We start from the raw sequence: 27,823 nt of genomic DNA, 5'->3' as shown, positions 1-27,823 counted from the left end.
CCTAGAAAGGGGGATGTATCTTTGCCACCCTCGCTACCTACCCCCAAATGTTCTCCCAACTTTAAAACACTTTTAGAATTTCAAACCATTACTCTTCATTTGGTTCTAGTGATACTGAGATAACTTTCTTCTGTGGTGCCTGGGTGGTACAACTGGTTAAGTGTACAACTCTTGATTTCTGCTCAGGTTGTGATCTCAGGGTCATGAGATCGAGCCCTGTGTCAGACTCCACACTAGTGGGGAGTCTGCTTGAGATTCTCTCTGTCCTCTCCCTCTGCACCTCCCCCACCCATGTACTCTCACTCTTTCTCTAAAATAAATAAAGAAATAAATCTTTAAAGAAAAGAAATGTTTTTTCCTATTACGATGATCACAACTGCTACCATTAATTGAGTGACTAAAATGAGCGGAGCACAGTGTATGCTTTTCATCTTCCTTAATCCTCTTTTCATCAAATGAGGAGATTGAGGCTCAGAGATACCCGATATCTTACATAAATCAATGATTACTAAGCAGCAGAACAGAAACACTCCTTCCTTCAACATGCAACAAATATTTATTGAGCACCTACTTTGTGACAGAGACCTTCTAGTTACGTAGGCTACATCAGCGAATAAAGTACCTAACCTCCCTGCCCACCAAAGAGCTGACAGTCTAGTTGAGGAAGACGGAGAATCAAAATACAATGTAGTGTGCCAGATGGTGAGAAGTGCTGTGGAGAAAAATGAACAAAAGGAAGAGAAAGAAGGAGTTAAGGGTCATTTGTGTTCTGAAAAAGATGGCCACAGATAGGTTAACTGGGAAGTTGACATTTGAACAAAGCCCTGAAGGAGGTGAGGGAGTGAGACATGCAGACATGTGGGGGAAGAGTAGATGGGGTGCAGTGAGTAAGGAGGAGCCTAGAAGGGCTGTGGGGGAGGTGCAGGTCATGCAAGACAGTGGTTCTCAAACTTTAACAGCACCAGAATCACTTAAAAGTCTTGTTAAGGATTTTATTTATTTATTTGGTTACTTACTTGCTTGCATATTTATTTATTTATTGAAAGAGGGCTGGAGAGCACGACGAGGGTGAGGGGCAGAGAGAGAGAATCTCAAGCAGACTCAGCGTTGATCATGGAACCCAACAAGGGGCTTGATCTCACGTCCCCAAGATGGGGGATGAGCCAAAATCAAGAGTGGGAGGCTCAGCCAACTGAGCTAGCCTGGCGGCCCTTGGAAATCTTATTAAAGCACACATGGCTGAGCACTCCTCCTGGAGTTTCTGATTTAGAAGTTTGCATTTCTCCCAAGGCTCCAGGTGATGCTGATGCTGCTAGTCCGGGGCTCACACTCTGAAATCCACCAGGGCTATTGTAAGAGTGGCTTTTCCTGTTAATTACATGGATGTCTCGTTAGCGGGTTGTGAGAACGAGAGAGACAGGTCTGTGTGCTACTGAGGGTACAGTGTAGGAGACAAGGGCGGAAGAAGGGAAACCGATTACAGTGGCGGCCATAGACATCCAGGTGAGAGGTCAACATTATGTTATCTCCATTCTGAGTCTATTGAAGGTCAGACATTCTTTTTTTTTTTTTCTTGTTCTTTCTTTTTTTTTTTTTTAAAGATTTTATTTAGTTGACAGAGATCACAAGTAGGCAGAGAGGTGGGCAGAGAGGGGGAAGCAGGCTCCCCGCTGAGCAGAGAACCCGATGCGGGGCTCGATCCCAGGACTGTGGGATCATGACCCGAGCCGAAGGCAGAGGCTTTAACCCACTGAGCCACCCAGACGCCCCTGAAGGTCAGACGTTCTAAGCATTAGTTATGTTCAACCTAGAATTCCTTTGGTTACATCTTTAGCTTGAATAAGAATATGAATTCCTCTTCACAGAGCTGCTGGTCTACATGTTTGTGAAGAGGACAGAAAAGATGGGATGCTCAGAGTCGGGATACTTTTCCAATAGAGCTGACAAGGCTCTGCCTGAGATCATGGATCTTTCTAAAGAGATCCTTGTGGGGGCGATAGGGATATCCATGAGGATGGTGGGTTGGAGAGAACACGAAGTTGGCCTTTAGCTTCTTGCCACTATGTCTATCTGCTGATCCTTGGTAGCACGGGGAAAGGTGGACATTCTCGGCATCTGAAATGTTGTTCGTAGTGCTGGCACAGGCTCCCTGAGACACCCAGATCTGTGAGGGTCAAATAAGGAAAGAGAGAACTGAAATGTGACCCTGTCTTTGCTTTCTTCCTGATATGCAAAATGAGGGAAGCAGTGAGGGGGAAAGAAGGTTGAACTTGGAGCCACCAGCCTCCAACTAATGGTTGTTCAACTTGGGCCAGGTCTCTTAATCTCATCTGCAAATAGGAATAACAGTGGGGCTTGTCTTGCAGCAGGGCTTGAGCAAAGATACTCATCAAATGTTAGCTGCAGCTATCCTTATCATCATGAAATTTAAGGAGATTTCCATTGGCTTTTCATATCCGACATTTCATTTCATGGTTCCTTACCAAGATTCACACTATACACAAAAAAGGCACAGAGTAACATAAAACTAGGGACAGAGGGGAAAACGGTCAAAATGCCCTGGATGTTAAAATGTGTGGTATTCCTAGGAGAGGGAGGAACTGCAACCCCCATGAAGGAGAAGGGAGGAGGAAAAGACAGGTGGAAAGTGGAGATATGGTGGGGAATGGGAAGAAGCGGTGGTAAGATAGAGAACCAGAAGAGGCAACATCAAAAAAGAGGGGAATCAGAAAGAATGGCAAGGTGGGAAGCATCAGAAGGTCATGAAACTGCTTAGCAGGGCAGGGCATAACCCTGAGGCAAGTCAGTACCATGCCCCACCTGGCGTCGAGGCAGATGTCCCTTCGGGTGCCTCCATGATACACAGGATGGCCCTTGGCTGGTGCTGTGGAAGTCTGTGCAGTATGGAGGGGCAGCGGAAAACAGCAAGACAAGGATCAGAAAGTCAGGTTAGACTTTGGAGACTCCTTAGTTGTGGTGTCTGTGACATGTAGACTCATGACATCTGGTATCCACGCAGACCTCTTAGGCAGATTAGCTGAGAACCTGGCACTTTTTACCAGTCCCCATGTGAGCGCATGAGGACCAGGGTTCCTTCTTCTGCACATCCTAGGGCTGAGCCTCCCGTAGATGGAAATGACAGAGACAACAACCACCATCCCTTTGGGGCCCAGCTTCTTATTTAACACTCAGATGGGCAGTGTTAGTTGCAGTAGGTTGGTTTGTAGAGGGCTGTGGGAGTTCAAACCTGGAGCCTGGCTCTTAAGGAGTATCTTTCTCTTAGCAAGAAATGGTCTTCTGATGGTTTTCAGGAACTCATTACTTAGCCTTTTAGCTTCTCTCCATTCTCTGGCTCTCTGCCTGCCTGCCTTTTGGCTCTTTCACTCTTACACCCTGGAATTGTTCTTGAATAGAACTGTAGGATTTGGTGTAGTTTCTTTTTTCCCTTCACCTGTTGTTTCTCGAGCACTTTCTCCCCATCACCCACCTCTTCTCCACCACTTTCCATTATCGATTACTTAGGTTACCCACACAGTGACCTTGGCCCCTGAATCACTGGGTTTGTGGAGATTCTTCCTTGGCCCCACGCAGCCTCACACACACGGAATGCCCACGTTCTGGCCTGGGAGTCCCGGAGGAGTTGTCCCGTAGGATGGGCAAGGCCAGGCACAGCCCAGCGTTGTCTGTCGTGTCGCATTAAGCTTTGCAGAACTCCTAGGCTGTGAGAAAAGTCCCCTGATGCCAACGTTCAGGAAGCACTCCACCCATCATGTGTCTTTCTGGGTATCATCCTTTTCCAACTCATCTTGTCTTCACCTACCACATCGGGCACGCTACCATATACACAGAAGTTCAGAAAGTATTAGAGTGATTCCAGAGAGTGTATTACCCACTGTAGACGAAAGCAGCGCTTTAGGAGAAACCTCTGGTGGGGCCCACCCCCAGAGGTTTTGTGCATTCTATAACCATGCCTCAATCCAACACCAGAAAATGTGATTTTTTTTTTTTTTTCTTTTTCAAACCATGATGAAAATCAGTCACCTGGAGAAGTGTGTTGGGTGATCAAGTGAATCGGCCATGACTCTGTAAAGAATCATTTCTGGTATCCGGGGATGATCGCATTTCCTTTTTGTGTTCCTATGAAGTTGCTCTGGAGTGACACCAGTGGGAGCGTTTCCCCAGCACGACGAACTTGGCAGTTGAGTCACCTGCTTGCGATCGCCAAACCTTTATGAACCCCTTAGCAGATCCATTCACAGGCATCTTTTAAAGACTCCAGATTTTCCTGAGCCTTTTGTGGTAATAGCTGATGCGCCGGAAGCAGAACTGGGAGCTATTCTTTGTCAAGAGTTAGAAAATATAGGCAGTCTTGTCTTCCCTATAAATGTAAGTTGTTGTTGTTGGTGTTGTTGTTATGTCGGCGGTGAAGGGCTCCCTGGAGAACTGAGATACAGCATCGCAGACAGAGCGCGCCTTATAGTGGAAATGGGCAGTAGGAGTAGGATGATATTATCTCAGGGTAATGAATTTACCTTTATGACAGATCATTATCCCCTTCTGGAGCTGAACTGGATGAAGGACAAGTCTAGCAGAATAACCTAGTAGTACTTGGAATTTATTGGCTTTAAATTTTTAAACTGGAAAAATGCAATAGCAGCCAGGTTATCTCTATATGAATGTTGCAGAGGGGGACAGAGAGGAAGACAGTCACATTTTCTTGCCGGTAATGGTAGAAAGCAGGTGGTAGTCACACTCTTTAACAAAACAATGAATGCAGTTTCTCATATGTTTTGCCATTTTAGGGCTCGAGTCGAAGGATTAAATGAGTGGGGAAAAAACATAGGACATCATCATCATCATTGGTAATAAAAATTACTGGCAGTCTCGCTGAGTGTTACACTATAGGAAAAGAGCAGAGATTTGTTTTTAAAATGAATGAGGTGAGATTCCCGTCCCAGGTGTGTATAATCTGAGGTCATGCTCTAAAGGCAGTATGTAACATAGGGCCGTCGTGTATTGGTGAGCTGTTCGGGTTAATAAGTTGTAGTTTTGCATAGAGACAAGTTGTGGTATAATGAGACAGGCGTCCCCATGGGACAAAGGTAGGCCTAAAATCATTTCGGTCTCCATCCTGGCTTTGCCCTTTCCTTAGGGTTTGATCTCAAGTAAATCACTTCAACTTTCTATGTTAGTTTTCCCAGTTAGGAAGCAAAGAGGGCGACACCTGACTCACATTTTTCTGTATGCTTTAGCGCCAAGTAGCTAGTGAGTCTTCAGTAAATGTTCCTTGTTGGCATTCCTGCCATTGTTGTTGATGCCGTGACCCTCTGGATTCAGGAGCCCTGGCAGTGACACTCTATGCTAGATTCCAAGCAGGACCCACACCTAATTATTTTGAATGATTGAAAATCAATATTGATGTAGAGCTCCTCCAACCCAGCATTGCTACACGAGCTGCAAAGAATCCATCCCATTGCTTTAGCAATCCCCACTGCAGGGCCGACTCTCAGGCCGTTTGCCATTTGCTCGATCATCAGAAGAGACAGAGACCAATGCTCTGTGGAATTTTCCTCCTCTTCCTCTTCTTTCCTATAATTTTCACCTGAGCTCTAGTACTCTGTACATCATGTTAACTCTTTGGAGCCCAGCACCAAACATTCCAAAAAGAGGGGCTTTGCCAGAGTTGAAATCAAAGAAGCCGCTGAGCCATGTTCCCTACGCTTTCTCGGGTGAATCTTGGAATCTTGATCTCTTCCTTCGGTATCAATATCCATTATCTTTCATTTTTGGAAAAATGTGAGCATTTCCTCCCTATCACCTCACCAGGAAAAGATCCCTGACCCCCAAGTCTATATATGATTCTTCCTTACTTAAATTTTCTCATGTGTCTGGGCAAGCTTCTCTCTTTCTTTTCTCCCAGTTTTTTTTTTTTTTTCCTCTCGCTTTCAACGAAGAGAGAGAAAAACAGAGTAGTTCACAGGAGCACTCATGTATGTAAAGACTTGGTTAGAAGGTCCCTCTCGGTTCAAGGAGTAAAGGAGTTTCGTTCTCCTCCTTTTCTGTTTGGTGGGGTGATGGTACAAAATAGAAGCAATTGCCTCCCTCTTACTTTCTAATAAAGTGGAAACCTATTTTTCAATCTGTTTGCTAGGAATGCAGAAGAATACATGGAGAGTTTTACTGCAGCCGAAATCTTTTACAGAGTAAGACCGAGTTGGAATTGCTCCTTCAAGATGTGTCTCGGGTGAAATGTTAATCAGCCGAGTGCATTTTTGTGTTTCGGCAATCTCTTTTGTGTGCTGGGTTGGAGGCCGCAGTCCCTGGTAGTGTAGGTGTGGTATTCGACTTCAACAGGTCTGTCTTGGCAAGTGTAAGATCGTGGTGCAACAATAGGAAAAGACCCCTGGAAATGGAGTGGCTCAGCCTCCTTCCAGTTAGGACTGTCATTTTCACCTTCTGTCCTGCCCCGGTACTGCAAGCCTGCTACCCTTCAGGTGCCCCGCAATGCTCCAGCCAAGTTCAGGGATAGTGTTGCTGCTTTGGGGTATTGGAAGTCAGTAGAGGCTCCCCTCCTTGTCAGCATGCCCAATGAGGAAGTGTCTCACTACCCTTTAGCGTATGGGGGACTAAGGAAGGGTGAGTTAGGGACACTAGATATCTTGTGATGCTCTGGATAGTCCTGCTTGATAGAGATTGATTTTACCCAAAATGCCAGGAGAGTACCCATCAAGTAGGGACCCACCAGACTCTGCAGTCACATCAGTGTTCCCAGTTCGTAGCTCCAGCCCTCCCCAGCGCTGACCGACCTGCTTTCTTCCCTTCCTCTTTGTTCTCCTTCTTGCCTCTTTCTCCTCCCCTCCCCTGCTCGCCTCTTCTACTTCCTGCTCTCCTCTCTTTTTTCCGTCCTTCCCCTGAATCTCATATACCTCCTTTGGGAGAGACAGGTGTCTCCCCACCTCTTTGTGAGGCCTTCCAGACACCCCCACCTATTCTTAGGGGCTACTTCCTCTGTGCTTGCATTGTCCTTTATGATACAGGCCTCCATAGTGGGAGGGCTCTGCTCACTGCGTCATGTGTGCACTGTTCGGTGCCTGTGGGCAGATGCCTAGTCTTCCCCTCCGTGTCCCCAGTCCTAACACGGTCCTGGCCAGGCTCTCAATAAGCTTCCGTGGAAGGAAGGAAGGAATGAATAGGAGGTGTTCGGTTAGTATTGCATTACATTTTTTCTTTTTTTTTTTTTTTAAAGATTTTATTTATTTATTTGACAGAGATCACAAGTAGGCAGAGAGGCAGGCAGAGAGAGAGGGGGAAGCAGGCTCCCCGCTGAGCAGAGAGCCCGATGCGGGGCTTGATCCCAGGACCCTGGGGTCATGACCTGAGCCGAAGGCAGAGGCTTTACCCCACTGAGCCACCCAGGCGCCCCTGCATTACATTTTCTGAAAGTAATTGAAAATATGCATACTATGGGGTGCCTGGGTGGCTCAGTTGGTTGGGCCACTGCCTTCGGCTCGGGTCATGGTCCTGGGGTCTTGGGATCGAGTCCCGCATCGGGCTCCGTGTTCGGCGAGGAGCCTGCTTCCTCCTCTTTCTCTGCCTGCCTCTCTGCCTGCTTGTGTGTACTCTCTCTCTCTGACAAATAAATAAAATCTTTTAAAAAAAAATATGCATACTATGCTAGAGTGGAGTAAGAATTTGGTCACTGCTTCTCAGCGTCAGCACTATGTATACTTCGGGCAAGATGCTTGGTTCATCTGGGCCGCTGTCTTGTGCATCGGGAGATATTGAGCAACACTGTGGCCTCTGCCACTAGATGCCAGGAGCCCCCCTCCCTGGTTGTGACAACCAGAAATATACCCAAACATTGCCAAGTATCACCCTGAAGGCAGAATCACTCCCAACTGAGAACCACTGAATTAAGGTAAAGGAAGAACTAACGTGCATTATATTCCATTTAATAAGCAAAGTGTCCATATCTCCTGGCATCAGTAGTTCATTAATCCATTTAGTAAACACATAGAGATCTCTCTCCAAATTATTGGGGTGTGTGGTCTTAACAGTTTATGCTCGAGTATTCTATGAACATCCACTACTGGCAGAATTTGAGTATGATAATATCACAGAGCAATTTCTCTGATGCTTGTAGCCCCTCTACGTGGCAAAGAGCCCTTTAGAGTCACCACGAACGTCTTGGGGACCTAAACATAGCACCAGAAATGTTAGGAACCGGTGCCCACTGCATTGGTTTTCCATATCCACAGCCTTTGCCAGATACCGTGCGTGGGTTTGTGCGTGATTTCATTGAATTCTCCACTCCAGCAATAGAATAAGAAATTGAGGACCAAAGTGGTTACATTGTTTGCCCAAGGTCCTCAGCCATTAAGGAGCAAGAATTGGGATCTGAGTAAATATCTGCTTGGCCACAGGACCTGGGCTCTTTCATGCTGCCCACATCGTAGATAACTTATTTTTACCCAATGGGGAATAGAAGTTGCCCACTTCTGTCTCGAGGTTGGCTGCCATCAAGGTGCGGAGAGACATTTGTTAACTCTTCCATGCAGCAATAGATGTACTCCTTGTATCACTGGCGAGCTAATAAATATCTGATAATGATTAGCCCAGTTATGTGGATTTGTGAGTATACCGATGCAGCCCAATTGTGGGCACACAACTGGCTTAGACATTGGGTGTTGGGAAGTAGAGTTCATGGAGGTAGGGCCAACATTTTGCTTTGAAAAAAGAAAATTCAAATTGGGATTTCTTTATAATAAGATTATTTCTACACAGAATTTCACTTGATGAACAAAAAATAAAACCTTTTTAGTAATTCTGTTCCCCAAGTTTTCAGTCACAGCTTCCACTATTAAGTTGGTACAGCTTGAAGTTTGCACATATGAAAAAAATGTTGCAGATTAAGTAGAAGGCAGGGATGGATCAAAACCATATGTATGAGGAAGAGGTGGGAGAGGAATGGTGTTGAAGGGTACAGATTGTTTTTGAGACGTTCTAGTTTTAGTGGCATTGATATGGAAGAAATAACCTTCCCCTGGGTGTTTGGTGAGGATACATCCCTTTGAGTTATAAAACTGAATTTCAATTTGGGTAGAATCTACTGGGTTCATCATCTGGTGGGGGAAAATAGTGTACTGTAGTTAGATCTGCAGATCAGGGTTTTGTATATATATAATGATGTCAGTACTGGTTCTCATGATCTTATCATCATCTCCTGAGCCCTTCCTCTGTGCCTGGGCCGCTGGAATAGATACTCTTTTCCGTGCCATTAGAGACATTGTCACAGTTAAGACCATGGCTTCTTCAGTTAGATTGTTTAATTTGAAATCCCATCTCTACAGTGACTCATTGTATGATCCTCTTTTTTTTTTTTTAAGATTTTATTTATTTATTTGACACAGAGCGCAGGATAGAACAAGCGCAAGCGGGGGAGGGGGGTAGCAGCAGGCAGGGGAGAAGCAGGATCCCCACTGAACAGGGAGCCTGACGTGGGCCTTAATCCCAGGACCCTGGGATCATGACATGAGTGGAAGGCAGATGCTTCACCAACTGAGCCACCAGGCGCCCCTCATTGTATGATCTTGACTTAGTTGCTCAGACTGTCTGTGCTTTGGTTGCCTCATGTGTCAAAAGAGGAGATCATAGTACCAACATCATAGCACTTTGAAGGTTAGAGGAACATAAAACATGAAAAGGCTGAGAAGAGTAGCTGGCACACAGTAAGGACTCAGCAAATATTAGCTGTTGTCACTTTGTTGTTACTCTTATACCCACAAAGAAACCACCACTTTCCTCCACTTCTCAGTGCTAATCCTGCTGGTCACTGGGGACTATACAGGCCATCACTTCTCTTCCAGGAAGCCTTCCCTAACCCTCCTAGACTTTGTGCCCTAGGAGCCTGCTTCCACTACAGAGCTTTATCGTGTTGGGTAATAATTGTCCCTATGCTTGACCTTCTTCCCCAACTAGACTGTAAGTACCTGGAGGTCAAAGAGGTGCACCCTGATGCCTCCCATAGTGCCTGGAACAGAATAGGTGTTCAACAGCTATTTTTTGGATAAATTAGTGAAAAAGTTTAAGTTGACTCACTCAAGATCGTAAAATTGAACGAGAGCCATGACTAACTTATAAAAATAAATAATAAGCTATAGAAAATACTCCCCTAATAATAAGAGATTAAATTATGACTCAGGACTGACTGTGTCTTACCAAGTATTGTCCAAATGTATTGAATCCAGTTTTGGCCCCGTCGTCCATTATTGCTATCATCTAGCACAAGTACTTGCTCTCTCCCCTCCCCCAACACACGCACTTGGCTTCCCGGCGATAGGATTATCCTTGTTGATCCCGGTAAGTGCGTCTCTCACTTTCATCTTCTCTCAGGCAGTCATCAATATTTATTGAGCCTACAGCCTAGAGGTCTGTGATGCTCTGAGGATATGGAAATGAAATCAAAAGATGGTGACATTTGAATTGGGTCTTGCAGGGGTGAAGTGAGTCTTCTCGCTAGTTCCTTAAAGGATGTTTTTGCTAGACTGTGAGCCCTTGAGGACAGGGGATATGTCACAGTTTGTTCCAAGCTTGTCATCTATACCTACTTAGCTCATAGACTGGCATGAACAGATGTTTGTTGAATGAACAAATCAGGCTGCAGAGAAAAACTTGAACTTTATAGTTAGAGCACCTTAAAAAAACACATTTAGCTTCTCTCTCACCTTCTTGATGGTGGTTGGAACCTCAGAATTGGCTGTTGAGCTTACTGACATTTTCAGACAATTTACTGTAGAATAGAGCAGAATGCTATTGGCTTTGCCAGCTGTGTCCAGAAGGGCTCCGTGTCCAAATTAGCCACAAATCATGCCCCTCGTGGTATTGTTGCTAATGGCAACACCGAAGGCCAGAAATGCCTATGTTCATGAAAAATATTTTATTTCAAGTGCTCCTGACTGCTCACATCTGACAAAATAGTGCTCTTCCTCTGTCACAGTCTTTGAGCAAGTAAATGAAATCAACACACATACACGTATGTGTACACACATGCATCCACGCACGCAGGGTTCTCACCTGGTCTGGGACCATTCTACAACCTCGGAAGATCTCCTAGTGGGAAGGATAGAAACTGAGCAATTGGTGATCACAAAGCAGAAGGACTTCGGTGCAACAGGGAGCAGCCCTTGGCTCTTACTTTTGGAAAAATGACAGGTATTCAATAAAGCATCAGAGTGATTAGAGGAAAAAAAAAATTGAGAGCGAGCTGGAGGAGCCGCCCTCCTTCTGAACATGCAGTTGAGACAAAGGCATTCATTTGAATTCCTGGTTGGTTGACAGTGTGCTGCCTCTTGTTGCTTAGTTTTGTTTCTGTTTATTTTTGGAGTGTTGTTGGTTTGGTTTTGGCAATAAGGACCTGGGTCGTGTGGGCCCTGAGTCTTGTCTTATTTCACCTCCGCCCTTTCGATGAGAGCAGAGAGCAGAATGGATATTTCCTTTCAAGCTTTACATGTTATTTTCTACTTCTGCCTAGACTGTGGACCTTTAGATCCACGATAATGTTGTGAAAAAACAAAATACTATTTACGTGAGTCCCGAGAGTTTATTGACAGTGAACATACCTTCTCAGCAACAAGAGGCCAATATGTTCACGTACATGTACAGACTGATGGGCCAATACTGGAAACCAAGACTCTTCCAGAAAGTCCAAAATGTGTATTTTGTTTTTATGGACCATATACATATATGTATGAGCCCCGCTCCCCTCCTTCAAACAAAACCAAACATAGAGTAGTTCAAATAGAATTAACTTTTAAACATCGACATCTAGCTATAATATCTGAACTTGATACTTGGGTAAGAGTGAAGGACAGAGGGCGTGACTGGGGCCGAAGAGGAATTTGGAAAAAATTGTAATAATCCAGCTTGTAAGAGTTTGCATTCTAATTATAGAGACAATAAGCCAGTTCAGTTGTGGGCAGAACTGCGTGGTATTAAATACCTAATGAGATCCATAAGACAGTGTTCTACTCTAACGTGTTTTTCACCAAGGGACCCCTTCTGGAGGGGTGTTCAGAATGTGTAAGGACGCTCTTGGACAAGGAGGGGATCTTGCTGGCAGTCAGTGGTTGGAGACCAGGGATGCTGAGTGTCCTACAGCGTACAGGGGAGGTCTGAGCACAGGAAGGAGTCCCCCTCAAAATGCTGATGACTCTGTTGAGAAACACAGAAGAAATTCCGAGAACTCCAGTGCTCTGAGTTAGCTAAAGCTGAGTGTAAGATGTACTTGGTCCATTCTGTGAGTCAAACAAAGATTCTGTTCCCTAAACTGAAAGAAATGGCCTGCACCATAAAGGGCTTCAGTGATCAAAGTCAGTAAAGTGAAACATGTCGATCATTCTTCTGCCTAAAAGGGCAAATTCTTTTAGCATTGATTTAAAGCAGTAAGGAATCAAGACCCTTTCTTTCATGATGTTTGCTGATGGCTCTCCGTTTATATCGAAGCAAGGAGCTAAAATGGGGAGGCTCTGGACTCGAGAGTAGTTCATTTCAAGGAGGTGTTTCTATATTTAATGTTAATATTGCTTATGTTGTATGTGTTTTTTATACCACCCCAAATATTTTCACATTTAAAAAAATTTAAATAGTTTTCATTTGAAAAATACTGAAAAACAAAATCAGACCTCTAAATATCTGTTTTCTAGAACAGGCAGCATGTATTTAGTTGCGAATAAGATTTTTTTGCACATGAAATTCTTTGACTAATAAAGGCCCAAAACAAACAAAAAAACCCCACAAACAAAAAACCCCTGCCATTTTTAAATTTCCCCTTTCTCTAAATATGCCTGTACATTGTTTATTGAGAAATGAGGTAAAACTTGATCTGCTGAAAAACAGATTGACCTAGGTTGAGTATCTATAGTTATTACCGCAAAAATATTAGGCCGCAATTTGTGTCTCCAGCTGTAGGCTGATGCTTGGCCCAGGTAGATGTAGAGTTAAAGAATAGATGTATATTTAAAATTATGTTGTGAATTATAAATAATTGTGTTTTTATAAACATATTTGTAAATAAATATAGAACTTGATTTCTAAAATTTAACTCTATTAAAATAATGGATCTTAACTACTGTTACAGCTCACTTTAGAAAAATCTAAGAAATGCCAGAGGACTTGTTTTTAATTTGTGTTACTTGCTTTAGAAGATACTTTTATTTTTACTCAAAAATCTGCTCAAAATTATGTTGTCAACTTTTGTTATTTGTCTACACAACTTCTCTGTGAACAGTTACATTACTGGCTACTCCATGTCAGAAGAACGTAGTTATTTCTACCTGTTATTTCTTTTTAAGGTTTCCTGCAGAATTCAAGATCTAAGATATGAAGAATATATTTATTATTTGTAAGAGTAGCTACTACATTCTGTGTCTTAGTTTCTTTGCTAAGCATTCTAAGTGCGTTATCTCACTATTCCTAACAAACTTGGGGTACGTGCAATCATCAGTGCCATTTTACAGATGAGAAAACTGAGACTTAAGATATCTAGGTCCCTAATTTCCTTACTATTGTCCCTCCTGCTATATTATATGTAAACAATACCTTGCAAATATAATTTTTGAAGGACAAGATAAATGAACATGTCGAGATACCAATTCCTTTGTAAGAAAAAAGAAATACATTGCCGGCTTGCTTCGATTTGTACTGAGCCTAGAGTGTTTGTTTTTTCTGATCACAAATGATTAAAAACTGAAACTGAATGTGTTTGATAATTTCTTATTTTAAAATTAGATACATAACTTATTTAAGTTCACTATGAGTCTGGAGAAGCTTGCTCAGTGAGGCAGAAGTAGCTTCATTTTGAGCAAACTTTCATAAGCAATGGTAATAACTCGCTGAAAAGAATGGACACTGGCAGGCTGAATCCTTGGTTGCAAGCTGACACTTTGAGGGAATGTTCTTAGCAAAACACTCACTTCAACGGAAATTAGGTCAGCCTTCTGGAACATTTATCATGTATACCTGTCACCAGCAAGACCCGGTCCTTAAAGTGAACTGAGATCACAAGCCGTGGTCTCTTCTGCTCAGAGTTGCAAAGGACACCCTAAACCAATAGTTCTACAAATATCTCAGCTTGGCAGAAACTCCCATAAAGCCAAAGCCAGCGCTCATATAGTTGCTGTGGGAATTGAATTCCTTAATACTCTGTTTATAGAATTTTGAAACGGCAAATGGATTTGGTCTGTTCTGAAAAACAATCTGTCCCATGGCTTGTTTGGAATAACATCTAAAGTTGCTATAGAAGGATGTGAGTAGACAACCCATGTCTGATTTGGAAGCCAGTTTTCACCAGCCTCTGTTTGTCCCACACCACGCAGCCAGGTTGGTTTTCTGCCTGACTCAAGGTGTTATTTGCATTTAAAAGAAAGGCCACCTCCTACTGAAGCTAAGGAGTTGCTAATTTGATACAGAAACTAGAGTAGTTAGCAAAATCCAAAGCTAGAGGAGTTAGCAAAATCTGGAGCAATAGAAGTTCAGACAGCGTGTATGGTAAAACCAAAACAACGCCTATGAGTCATAACCCAGTGTCCTTTCAGTAATCATGTGGCATCATCCTGGTGGTTTCAAGAGCCATGTCAGCAAGTAATGAGTATTGTATGTAGGAACTGGAGATTGCATCTGTGTCCTTGTAGGTGCATGTCAGCTCAATGAATGTCATTCATTGAGAGTCTTTTGGATTGAAATGGCCACGTTCAGCAAGCAGTCAAATCTCTCTAGCCACTGGGTTGAGTTACCTTATCTGCGAAAGGAAATAATTAACTTACCTTCTTCATAGGCTCTTGTTGGGGAAACACACCTGTCGTCTTCCCTAAAAAAATTGCTAACGAATATATGAGACTGGATGATGAAAAAGCTGAAATTATTGACTGTGCGTGTAAGAGTCTCCCTGTGCCTCTCAAGAGGAATAAAAAGAATGAGTGGATAAGAATCAGTATTTTATCTCTGTGCCTATTTGTCCTACATGGGGTGCAGACCCACCATGTGGTATGCGCCCTACAAATGGTGGAATTAAAAAGATGAGAGAGACAGTTCCCACTCTCACCGAGCTCTCATTTAAGTTGTGTGTGTGCGTGTGTGTGCACGTGTGTGTCTGTGTATGACACGTCCTTAAACAAAAAAATAATCATACCGTGTGTGAAATGCCACCGAAATGATTTTGCAACTCAGGAGAGGAACTCAAGAACTTGAAGTTTTGCCTGCGAAGAGTAGGTTGTAAAACAAAGTTTGGTTTTTAAGCTTATTGTAAGAAGGATGGGTCTGTTAACATATGAAAGCCCAGAAGATTGGAGGGGCTGACGGGGATAGTGGCTATGGAAGAAATCTACCTATCATTTCTTGCTGGAAGAATTAAAAGAAAAAAAAAAAAAACCAACTTTCATTATCACACCCTATTAAGCCAGGACCAGGAAACAATTTCTAATCAGCACTCCGATCTGGGCAGAGATTGTGCAGTCTTTTGTATCAGGCCTCAGATCTGTGTTCTCTATTCACACATGCTCACTTCCAGCTGTTGTCATTGAAATCCCACATAATCTTTCAAGGTCAAAGGGCAGTCACCCATGGCTGCTGCAGTTAAAAGGTTATGCTGATTTCTGTTGTCAAATATTGGCCCTTTTCTCTTCCAATCACTCCCATTCTACTTTTTTTAACAAGAAAAATCCAGCCTAGAATTGTATTACATGACTTTAAAGTCTTAAAAGTGTTTCTCCATTGTGCTAACATGACATGGCCTGAACAGTGTAATTCATTCAGTTATATTCACAAAGAATTTTCTGGTACTTCTAAAATACTTTGTGTTTGTGCTAAGCCAGCAAACTTCAAAGTATAGTGGCCCACATGATTTGTGGCATGCTGTAGTATCTGCAGAAATGTATAATATAGAGTCTATAATTTAATAAACGCTGCGAATTATGGCATTGGTAATTAAGTAATTGTCGGATAAGAGAACAAGAATTGCATTGAAGCAAATGGCTTTTAAAAAGATGAAAGCTCTTTGTATTTTGTGGTTCTAAACATTAACTAGTTTTATTATGTATTTGGAAAACGACATCTACCTGTTTGTCGTTTTCTTTCGCTTTTTGTCATCTTGGGCAAGGAATGCAAGGATTCTTTTAGAATACATTGCTTCAGCTCCTCCATGATTTCCTTTCCACGCTTGGCGAACCAACATCAGTGTCTTAAAATTAGCACGTGGCCCCTGGTCATCTTCTTTCCTTGTTATTGCATGTGTCCTCAGGTGGTTTAGCAAGCAGGACTCTCCGCAATGTTTCAGAGCCAGGTGAATTAAACCTAAAATGAAGAACAGGACAGCGCACATTAAGGTTTTTTTGCTGTTTTACATCCATAATCCAGAGTGGCCTTCGGGTGATCCAGTTTCATGTCTGTTTCAATTAAGGTAATCGGTTTCCGATCTATTTGGAGAATAAATTTCCTTGTTTTTTTCTCCAGTATGTGTAAGAGTTCATAAATAGAAACTGAAGCTGTTACAAATAGTGTGATCTATTTGTAGATGACCAGTTATTACTGTCCAAGTTGAGAGAAAACTTTGATTCAGAACATAAAGACGATCAAGGTGCTTAAAAACCCCGTTAGTTCAAAATCAGGTTAATTTAAAAAATCCCTTAAAAAAGTACTCCTAAGTCCATTAAAAAACAACAAAATTAATCTTAAAATATTTATAAAATACTAATTTTATTATGCTAGTGATACTGGAATTTACTTTCGCTAACATGAAGCAAATTTTCTTTCTTTTTTTTAAGTTTTTTTTATAGCACTTCAAAAAAAACATTCTGTGAAGCAAGTATTTCTGTGTTCTTGGACACAAAACTAATTTGTAATTGGGTCCACTTGCAAAGTGTCTATTTCTGCTTATGTGAGCCCTTATAAATGTATGATTCTATATGTTTAGAGACAGTGCAGAAATGACTTTGTTGACAGGACAGAACTATGAAAGAAAGGATATTTAGCCTAGAGGAGAAAAAAATTAGGGGCTGAGGGACTATCTTCGAATACTTGAAATGTAGCAAAGAGAGATTAGATTTATTCTGACCTGCTCCAGAGGGTAAAACTAAGGTAAAGAAGAGAAGTTACAGGAAGGCAAGCATATTAAAGGAATTATTATTTTTTAAATCAAGATTCATTACTTTATTAAGATCCTTTGTTACAACACAATGATGATTAGTGTGTTACTAGATGATCTTTAAGATCTCTTAGCTTCCAGTTCATTCCATATTGTCATGCATTCAAGTGTTTCTAAACATGCAAATAAGTAAAAATCGTTTTTCACTTTTTATTTAGATGTTTTGCTATCTTTTAGACATCATTCTTTAATTAAGTACTTAATCCTTGTAACTCAAACTCATAAACCCTCTTTATGTAAAGGCATTGAGCAATCAAATTTAATTTAATGAAATACTACTCTTCCCTTATTAAGTGCAGGACTTGGTGAAAAGATGTGATAAGGTCTTTGGGTTAGACTGAATAAATCAAGTCTCTGGTATTATATATGATGGATAAACATGCAATAACATTTATTATATAAAGAGAACTAAACGAACCTATGTTCTAATCCTAAATTCTGCCACTAGCTGTGTGACCTTCAGCAAGTCACTTAACCTCTCTAGTGTAAGCTTACTTGTCTACAAAATCAGACTATAGCCAACCACAGAGTTTTAGCAGGAATTAGAGCTAATATGTCTAAAGTACATAACATGGTGCCAAACACATAAATGCTGGATGAAGGAAAGCTACACTTTTGATGAAAATTAATACTAGAGAGGTTCTGGGGACAAATTTTTCAGATAGGTAGCCTACTTTTACAACACCTGTTACTGGCTTGATCCATTTTCCTTATGCAGATGTGTTAGAATGATCGCAGGTAAAGATGTGGAGCGCCCTTGGGCCTTGCATGAAAGTGTGAATTACCTTGAAGGGTTCAGATTCTACTTTCCCCTCAGCACATTCTCATGTAAACCAAATAGGGAAAATAGGAAAAGGAGCAGAACAATCTATCTGAAGAAGGATATGTGCCAAAAACAGATGGCATCACTGTCGAGTTATTTGGGAAATCATGAGTTAAATAATAGTAAGAAACTTTGGGGTGCCTGGTGGTTCAGTTGGTTAAGCGTCTGTCTTCAGCTCAGGTGGTGGGATGGAGCCCCGCGCTGGATTCCCTGCTCAGCGGAGAGCCTGCTTCTCCCTTTACCCCTCTCCCCTGCTTGTGTGCTCACGCGCGCACTCTCTCTCTCTCTTTCTCTCTCATGCTCCCTCTCATGCCTTCTCTCAAATAAATATTTAAAAATTTTTAAAAAATAATATTAAGAAACTATTTGTTGCAGGAACTCTCAGAGGCTTTAACGTGTAAATATTTCTTGTCATTCTCCAAGGGTGGGTGTGATGGTGTTCTCTAATTTATTTTACATATATTTGTATCTTTGTTTTTATTTGTTTGTTGCGGGGCATTTGGGGGGACTGTTTACATAACACATTTGGGGAAGCACTGATACGAATTCTAATGTGGAGGAGAGAGCATATCAAAATTTGGAGAAGAGCAAGTGGGACCTCTTGGCTGCCACATATAATGTATATATTTAGGTCGTATTGGAAATATACCTTGAACGCTGGAAAGGTGTACTAGAGGACAGACTTTGAAGGGCTTTAAATACCTAGCAAAGAAGTCTAAACTTAATTCTCAAAGAAATCATGAAATACTCTTGGCATTTTTTTTTTTTTTTTTGTCAGACAAAAGACACCGACCATCCATCCGTTTTCTCCCTACCATGCTGGTAGATTAATGTGGAGAGAAAATGCCTAGCAGGCATCACAAATTTATGTGCCTACCGGGGCCTTACAGATCATTACATAAATGAAATATAATAAAGAGTACTAGGGAGTGTGGCACATTTTTTAGCTCATGTCCAGTTTAAAAACATCCATATGTTAAAAAAAAAAAAATTAGTACCTTGCCAGCCAAGCAAAATATGTTGGCAGACTACAATTGGTCTGTGGACTACTAATTTGTGACATTTTGGATTCTAAAGAGAAAAGTTGGCTCTTATGTTGGTTAAGGTAAGTAGTAGGCTGCTATAACAAAGAGACAGAAAAAATACAGTGGTTTAAGTACACTAAGATCTCTTCCTTTTTGATAACTCTTACAGATGAGCAGGCTAAGTTGGCCGGGTGGTTCTTCTTTCCACTGTCATTCAGGGTCCTACGCTCCCTCTGTCCTCCTGCTCTGCCATCCCGTGGGCACTGTCTTTGTCTTCATGGTCAAAACTGTTCTAGTCCATAAAAAGAGGAAGAAGGATGCCTAAGGCAGGAATTTCTTTTCAGGCAGGTCGGGTGAAAGCTGATCGTAGCACTTCCATTCACTCCTGAAAGAGGCTGGGAATTCTGGTCCGTTGCTGCCAATCATGAATACGTATGGACAACCAGCAGAGTTGGCACAGGACATTGCTATAGTCTCCATTGTAGTCTTTCCTAGAAAGGTCTTATAAAAAGACCCAATTTTAGATAAGTACATTACCGGTAATCTTGGTGTAAATATCTTTTTTAACTGGGAATGTCTTGCCCTTCCCCACCCCACCAGCAGTAAAGACTGCGCTATTTTTTGCCGAATCCCCAGGGCCTAGGACTGTGCTTGCCACATAAGAGGCATCCAATAAACATTTGATGAATGAAAGCAGTAAACCAAATGTTGACTTTATGGATATAGCAGGACAAACAAACTACAAACACAGATTAGGTGCCTGTATTCAATAATAAATACCTGAGCTGGGCCGGGAAATTAGGGGCAACAAAAAGAAGGAATCAACAGGTCGTAAGTCCCATGATACATACTTCTAAAAGCTCTTGACTTATCCTCCTTTTCAGCTAAGACTACATTATTCCCATACTAGACACCATTCCTTGATGTGTTGTGAGAATCCAAGATGACACTCATAACCATAGTACAAATGCATTTGTAACAACCCTTTTCATCTGAGAATCTCAAAACACCTCTTTCATATTATTGGTTGACAAATATCATTTGACAAATTCTCTGACTCAACTTTCTAGATACAAAGTATTATAGCCTCATTCATTACCAGTCCAGCAACGTATGACAGTCTTTTAATGTTTACTGTAAGCAGACTACAGAATAAAACTCCACTATGGTAAAGATTAATCACACGGATGGAACATCTATGTTATTTTTATTACTACTGCATTCTTTTTAGTAGCTGCCAGAATTTTGGGCATTTGCTGTAATAGTAGGAATTATCCTAAAAAATGAGTGACAGAATAAATAGGCAATGTATAGTCATGAAAAATGGGACAAAAATTTTAGAATGTGGGCTTAATGGGCCACCCCATCTTTTTTTTTTTTTAAGTTTTGATTTATTTATTTGAAAGAGAGAGAGATCACAAGTAAGCAGAGAGGCAGGCAGAGAGAGAGGGGGAAGCAGGGTCCCCAATGAGCAGAGAGCCCGATGCGGGGCTCGATCCCAGGACCCTGAGATCATGACCTGAGCCGAAGGCAGAGGCTTAACCCACTGACCCACCCAGGTGCCCCACCCCGTCTGTTTTCCAAGATATTCCAAATTAAGATGATGGAAGTAAGGTATTCCTGGAGGTAGGTTAATAATCGTTCCCATCATGCTGTAGAAGGCTACTAAATCCCAGGGATCTCAAGTCACTCATCTAGATCACTAAATAAATATTTATTACACACATAGACCAAGTGATTGTGCTGGGCTCTGGACAGTGTAAGATCGTGAGATACAACTGTGCCCTTGCCGGGTGTGTTGTAGGGGGGCAGAGCTAAGACAGATAAACAAAGAACTCCCACATCAGGTAGAAAGAGGTAGACGAGAAGTTCTGCTCAGCAGTATTGACTGAGTGCACCTAATGTGTTGACTGTGGGGAAGGGAAAGGCGAAGGAGCCACATTCCCTTTCCTCGGGGGCCACCTACGCCAGCGGGGAGTTTGTGTGAGGAGAAATTAAAATTCCAGGGAGGAGTGGTGTGGTTAGGGTAGACTTTTCTTTAGAAGCATGAGCATGTAAATTCTGGGAGAGCAGCATCCGCAGGACTTAGCACAGGGACTGCACATCACGGCAGGTTCCAGGGCTTATGGAATATAAGTACATGAGAACAAGGGACCCCTTTTCCCTTTGAGTCGCCCAGACGTACCAGCATGGAAAGGCCTGGTCACTAGCTTGGCTTGTCCTGGTGATGGAACTGTATTTGCCAAGGAGAGAATAGGATAGAGGTGCATTCTTTTTGACGAAATGACCTGTGTGTTGCAGTTTGTTACATGAACCAGATGAGATTTAATCATTTAGAGCTGAGAGCCCTTGGCTATCCCAAAAAGACAAACAAAAATACCATCCATTGTGTCAGTGTGCCTCCTCTCGTATGTTCTCTGCTCCATGGACACTCCAACTTCCTCTCAAGGCCAACCCTCTGGATGGTTTGTCCCAAGCTATTACTTCCCCTCGACCTCCGAACACCTCTGCAAGGTTACCTGTCTCTCTGGAAATGGAACTTTTTTTTTTTCTTCTCTGCTTGTTAAGAGGTAGATGGATGTTCAGTCCCTTCGTGAGATGAGATTGGGTTCCCATATAATGGCATTTTCCATAATAACTGCTGATATCATTGAGGTAAAGAGAACCGCTTTTCCTAACCACCCGTAAAAGAATTTGGCTTTTTATATTTCTGCCTCTCTTAGAAAGCTCATCTCCCCACTGTGAGTATGATGGACTCACAGGTATTGAAATCTGTACTCTAATTGGCAATTCATTGAACACAATTTCAATGAAGGAACTTTTCTAGCCATTTTCTATAAAACAGGAAAGGATCTGCTCCTCCTTTTGAGCTATGATGCAGTTGCTCCTGAAGTAGTTCAGAACTGGAGAGAGAGAGAGAGAGAGAGATCTTTATGAAATCTGGGTTTTTAGCTAAGGCCTACTTAACAAGAAAGTATGTTTTGCGCTCATTTCTGAGAGGCTGTATTCAAAATGTAAATCTTGGGACCTTTCAGAGACGTTTAATCAGCTTTCCAACTGTGGATCTTTTAATGTGAACATCGAAGTTCAGAATTACTGAAATTGACCTTTCTATTTTCTTTTCCATTTTTCTCTCATCTTGCAATAAAGTAGAACACCCAGATTAGTGTTATTTCCCTGAAAGTCATTTTTATGATTTGGTTTGTGTTAGCGAGAATGAAATATTAATCTGCTCGAGTTTGCTTAGTAATTACATTAGACGTGTCACTTTTTCCATCATTTCTCAAGTTTCATTTCTCATTGCTTTCTTCCTCTAGAGTTCACCACTGGGTTTCCAAATAATTGTTGAAGGAACAAAACCAGTTTCATAGTCCCTCAAAGTGACATGGAATGTTTATATGTACCTTTCCCTGGGGACATATTACAGCTGAGATGGCCACATCAGGACTTGTGAAACCATTCTACTTTTTATTTTAATTTTTCTGATTATTGTACAGTCACATATAGTCCATCTTCTAAGTTACACACATTCTATTAAAATCAGCCTGAAGGAGCAGGTTGCCCAGAGGACAAGGAGGATCCAATCATGATTTTTTACAGAGACTTTCTCGGTATCACAGAGGGTCCTAGTTTAAGCTTGGGACTGGACTCTTTAGGGTTTTTTGGCCCCTTTTGCCCATTAAATTATGCTGCCCTTTAATTCTGTTTTAACGCAGTCCCCCAACATTTGGACCACAGTCACAATAGGACAACCCCTCAGACATTTCTCATCAGAGAACCTGATGTCACCTCCTTTTTATTTTTTTTTAAGATTTTATTTATTTATTTGACAGACAGAGATCACAAGTAGGCAAAGAGGCAGGCGGGGGCGGTGGAGGGAGGCTCCCTGCTGAGCAGAGAGCCCGACGTGGGGCTCAATCCCAGGACCCTGAGATCACGACCAGAACTGAAGGCAGAGGCTCAACCCACTGAGCCATCCAGGAACCCCTGATGTCACCTTCTTGATTGGAAGCATTCTAAACGGATTGTCTCTTCTGTCCTTGTCCTGTTTAGTCTGGAGGGACTATTGGGATTGTTCACTTTAATAGTTTTCAGATGTACATTGGCTCCATTTTAGTTCAAACTATATTGCTAGAGATGAGAGAGAGCGAGACAAAAATAAAGTTGTGTCAACATTTCTATAAAAAGAAAAATAAACATCCTTGAGCCCAAATTGGGTTGTGTTCCCTTACAGACACCCCTGGAGTGCTTACTGCAGACCAGGCACTGTGTTAAGACCTGGAGGCACAGAAGATGTTCTTTCTCAAAGGGCTCACAGTCTAATACGAGAAAAAGACAGAATTACGGTGCTGGGCCCTAGATTAGAGGTATACTCCGAATACCTGGTCAGTGTTGAGAAAAGAGAAAAGGAGTCTTTGCAAGCAGTGCAGGTAACCAGAGAAGACTTTTGATTGAATGACAGCAAAGCTGAGTCCTAAAGGACACGTAGGAGGTTGGCCAAGCAAAGAGCCAGAAGAACAGAGACATTCCAGGAAGAGGGAACAGTGTGGAGAGAGGAGAGAACCAGGACCATGGTGAAGCAAGTATTCCCTTAGGCCCATATGGGGTAGGGCCAGAGAGAAAGAGAGAGAGGGGGAAGAGATTTAAAAAAATGAATATATGAGCAGGAATGCCTGGGTGACTCAGTCAGTTGGGCATCTGCCTTCAGCTTGGGTCTGACCTCAGGGTCCGAGGATCGAGTCCTGCACTGGGCTCCTTGCTCAGTGGGGAGTCTGTTTCTCCCTCTGCCTGCCTCTCCCCCTGTCTGTGCTCTCTCTCTTTCTCTGACAAATAAATAAACTCTTTAAAAAAATGAGATAGAGAGGAAAATAGAGGCTACATCAAGGTGGTATGCCACATGATGGAATTTGTACTATTCCACAAGCTGTCTGTGGGGCTCTTGCAAGATTTCTGACAGGGCAGTGAACTCTGAACACATTGGATTTATCTCAGATTCTCCAGCATCTCATTCTTTCCTACCCCGGTGCCTTTGCATATGCTAATCCCACTACATGAAGAGTTATTTCCCCTTCTTCTCCTAGCTCTCTCCTTAGTATCTCTCAGATGTCAGCTCTTAAGAGACACCTTCACTAACCACCCTTTCTAAAGTGTTTCTTAATTATTTTCATTTCATTTATACCATTTATAATTTTTAAGATAATTCATTTGTTTTATGTTGTCAGCTATCTCTAATCCTAGACTGTAAATTTCCTGAATGTAGAGACTATATCTTGAACCCTTAGCACAATGCCTGGGTCATGGTAGGTGCTCAGTAAATATTTGTTGAATAAATGAATGAGCCCTCAGATTTGCCTGTTAGTAAGATACCTCTGGCCATAGACTAGACAGTGAACTAAGGAGAAGCCAGGACTGACAATCGAGAACATGGCTAGAAGGCTGCCCCACCAGACTGGCGAGAATTAGGAAGAGCCTGAGCAACAGACTTGAGGAGAGAAGGCAGGGAGGCGGAATGGAGGTACACTTGGAGTCAAGATTGGTTGGATGTGGGTTTTTATAAGAATCAGGAGTTAAGGATGGCACCAAAACATAGAAAACAAGCTGGTCATGGATGGTTCACTGAAATAGGGAATTCCATAGAATGAAAACAGGTTTGGGGAGGAGAAGAAAATGAGCTTGGCATTGGACACATTGGGTGTGAGGATTCCCATGGCTAACTGGGTAGAAATATCCAATAAATATTTTGAGAGCACTCTTGGCAAAAGACAAAGATTTTAGAGTCATTGGCCTATAGCATCATCCATCCACTCATTCAACAAATATTCTCTTACTAACTAGCCATTAAATACAGTGATGAATGAAACAAACATTATTCTAGTTTTCACAGACATCAGAGTCAAGACTGGTAACTGATCATAGAAGCAGAGGAAGTAACTAGGAAATCTGTGCTCTGAAGCACAAACCCTAGAGACGCCGCATCTAGAAGGTGGACACACGAGAAGGGGCAATGCGGAGGAGATATTGGAGTGAATGTGCACAGGTGTTTCCCCCTCCTGAGTCTTTGTGCCACACTAAACTTAGTTTTCAAAATACAGTGCTTGCTTTTTGGTGGTGTGATTGAAGTACATGTGTTCCCATTCACTCTATATAGAAATTCTTGTGAAGTTGTCCTTAAAGTAAGGAATGTCAAAGGTTGGAACCGAAGCAAGTGTCAGCCCACAAGCAAGACTGCAGACAGCAATGAATAGAGTTGGAAATCAGCCCTGAGTTTCCCATTCAATGTGCATTTCCTTGCTCTCACTAGATGTGTTTTAAGTCGAACTTAATGTATGTTGTGGTTGGATTTCCTTTGTTATAGTCTGTGGGATTGATGTGATATCAAAGTCACAATAGAAAGAGATGTTCTAGTCGGTTTTGCCAGTACCACTTTAGAGAATTTTTATTTATTTGCTTATTTTTATTTCTCAGGTCTCTTTATCCAAGAGATAACACCTTAGGCACTTACCAAATTAGAGTCAACCAGAGACCCGGGTGAGGGTTGTTTCAACAGGTGAAATTTCTTAAGCACGTCTTCAAATGAAAGTTTGCCATTTTACTTTAAAAATCAATTTTTAGGGATACCTGGGTGTCTCCGTTGGTGAAGGATCTGCCTTTGGCTCAGGTCATGATCCCAGGGTCCTGGGATTGAGTCCCATATCCAGCTCCTTGCTCAGAGGGGAGCCTGTTGCTCCCCCTGCTTGTGCTTGCTTGCGCACGCTCTCTCTCTCTGACAAATAAATAAAGTGCCCTTTTTAAAAAAGCAATTTATAGTTACTGCATGTTCTAAAAATTAGAGCTGTTTTATCTAAAATATCATAGATTGTGTTGGGTGTAAAAATTAACTGAAAAAAAAAAAAGAACTTTCTTAATTCTAATGCTACCAGAGAAAGAATAATTGGTAGGTACTTTTGTAAGTCTCCAAAACATAGTGATTTGTTGCGTGTGTTTATGTGCATGACATTTAATGAATCTCTTGATGGGTAGACTATATCATAGGTAAATTTGCCTCCCCTTAGTACTGGGCAAAATCTATTTTTTGTCAATAACATAAATCTTATTTGTAGGCTGTTTGTTATAGATTCAGATCGACCTGTTTTCTTATTTGGCATTTCTTAAAAGTATGTTTCTTGTTTCAAAGGAGAGTTTATATTTTAAAAATCCCTTTGGCCAGCTTCTCCTTTGGCCCTACTTTTAAAGGAGGTGATTACGCTAACCCTGTAGCTGCGTCTCAACTAGATTTTATCTATCTGAGATTCAGAATCAGAAAACTTGAGAAGCAGAGAAGGAAACAATATATCATAAACTATGTATTCCTTGCTATTTATAAGTTTTATGTTCCTGAATGTACCATAAAAATAAAAAAGCAGGGGCGCCTGGGTGGCTCAGTGGGTTAAAGCCTCTGCCTTCTGCTCAGGTCATGATCTCAGGGTCCTGGGATCGAGCCCCGCATCGGGCTCTCTGCTCAGCGGGGAGCCTGCTTCCCCCACTCTCTCTGCCTGCCTCTCTGCCTACTTGTGATCTCTGTCTGTCAAATAAATAAATAAAATCTTTTAAAAAATAAATAAATAAATAAATAAGCAAATGATAAGAGAGGTAGTAGCGGGTATATTAAAGGAATTAATTGTATCCAGCAAAAATAAAGCAGATGCAAAATTCAGAGATAGTCACGTAGAACCATTGGTTTATTATCGTCTCACCAAAAAAAAAAAAAAAGAAAGAAAAGAGTCAATCTACCCACCCACAAAAAAAAAAAAAAAAAAAAAAAAAAAAAAAACCCTCTTGTTCTCAAAACAAATCTAAATTTTTATTTGTGCTCAAAAGAATTTGTTTTCATGTTTCAAGGCATGGGGCTTGGTTGGCTTTTCTGGTTTGGCTTTTTCAAGATTTCACCCTGTGGTGCCTCTAAAAATGAAGAGAACATCTTTAAATCTTGTTTGATTTGAATGGATGGAGAGCTAATCCTGATCAGATGTTTCTTTAGAGAATAATGGTGAAAAACTGTTAGGGAATTTGGGTACCCTGGTTGATTCCTAGGTAGGCTGTTTTCAGCTCAGCTGTTAAGGTCTCAGAGGTCAGCCAAGGTAACCATTTATTTTAAATCTTCTTTTGTTTCAGATTTCCTGTTGAGTTGTTTGGTTTTTTTTGTTTTTTTTTTTTTTAAGCCATATCAGAAATCACCCAGTTGTGTCAGAGCTTTCCGTAGCCCCCAGATTCAAACCAGAAAACCAGCTATGTAACAAGATGACTGTCCCCGCCCACGTCAACTCTTAATAGAGCAGAGTAGGAAATTAGGTATTGCCCTTTTTAATCACAATGAAACTAATATTTAGAATTCTGTTGTCAGATGTCTTCTGTTTATGACGCTGTTTTCTTTTGTTTTTGTTTCCCCAGGACATTTGGGCTTCCAAGACAGTTTTGTCACATCAGGTGTTTTTAGTGTGACTGAGCTTGTAAGAGTGTCACAGAGTAAGTATAATTTTGCTTTGATTTGGTACAGATTTGCCTTAGGTTTGTGCTGACTGTCTGCCTAGGCCTCCGAGAGACATAAATAGCTTTCAGAATCCCTTCTCCATTCACCCATTGGAAGAATTTCGCCACGCAGTTTGTTTGACAGCCAAGAATTTAAATCAGGAAAAATTAAATATCATTTTAATGTGAGACACAGAGAAAGAACTGAAATCCTGACTGTCTCACATATTCCCTACTTTGTAGTGTGAACCTGGTTGAAAACATTTCTGAGGCTTC

The 27,823-nt window shown here is 41.8% G+C and overlaps 1 protein-coding gene across 9 annotated transcripts in view; it reads left to right on the top strand.

Moving 5' to 3' along the window:
- The window catches only part of NFIA (nuclear factor I A), a gene marked incomplete at its 3' end in the record, with an annotated part of 358,370 nt that overhangs the window by 210,616 nt on the left and 119,931 nt on the right, over positions 1-27,823 (top strand). For all 9 annotated transcript variants that reach the window (XM_080801176.1, XM_080801173.1, XM_080801175.1 and 6 more), the window contains one exon: positions 27,470-27,544. In XM_080801176.1, coding sequence (XP_080657302.1) covers positions 27,470-27,544 — 75 coding nt within the window. The remainder of the gene's footprint in view (positions 1-27,469; positions 27,545-27,823) is intronic.

The sequence above is a fragment of the Martes martes genome (assembly GCF_963455335.1).
Source record: "Martes martes genome assembly, chromosome: 4".
Taxonomy (NCBI): domain Eukaryota; kingdom Metazoa; phylum Chordata; class Mammalia; order Carnivora; family Mustelidae; genus Martes; species Martes martes.
The sequence above is the reverse complement of the archived record's forward strand: the minus strand, read 5'-3'. Positions and strand labels throughout refer to the sequence as shown.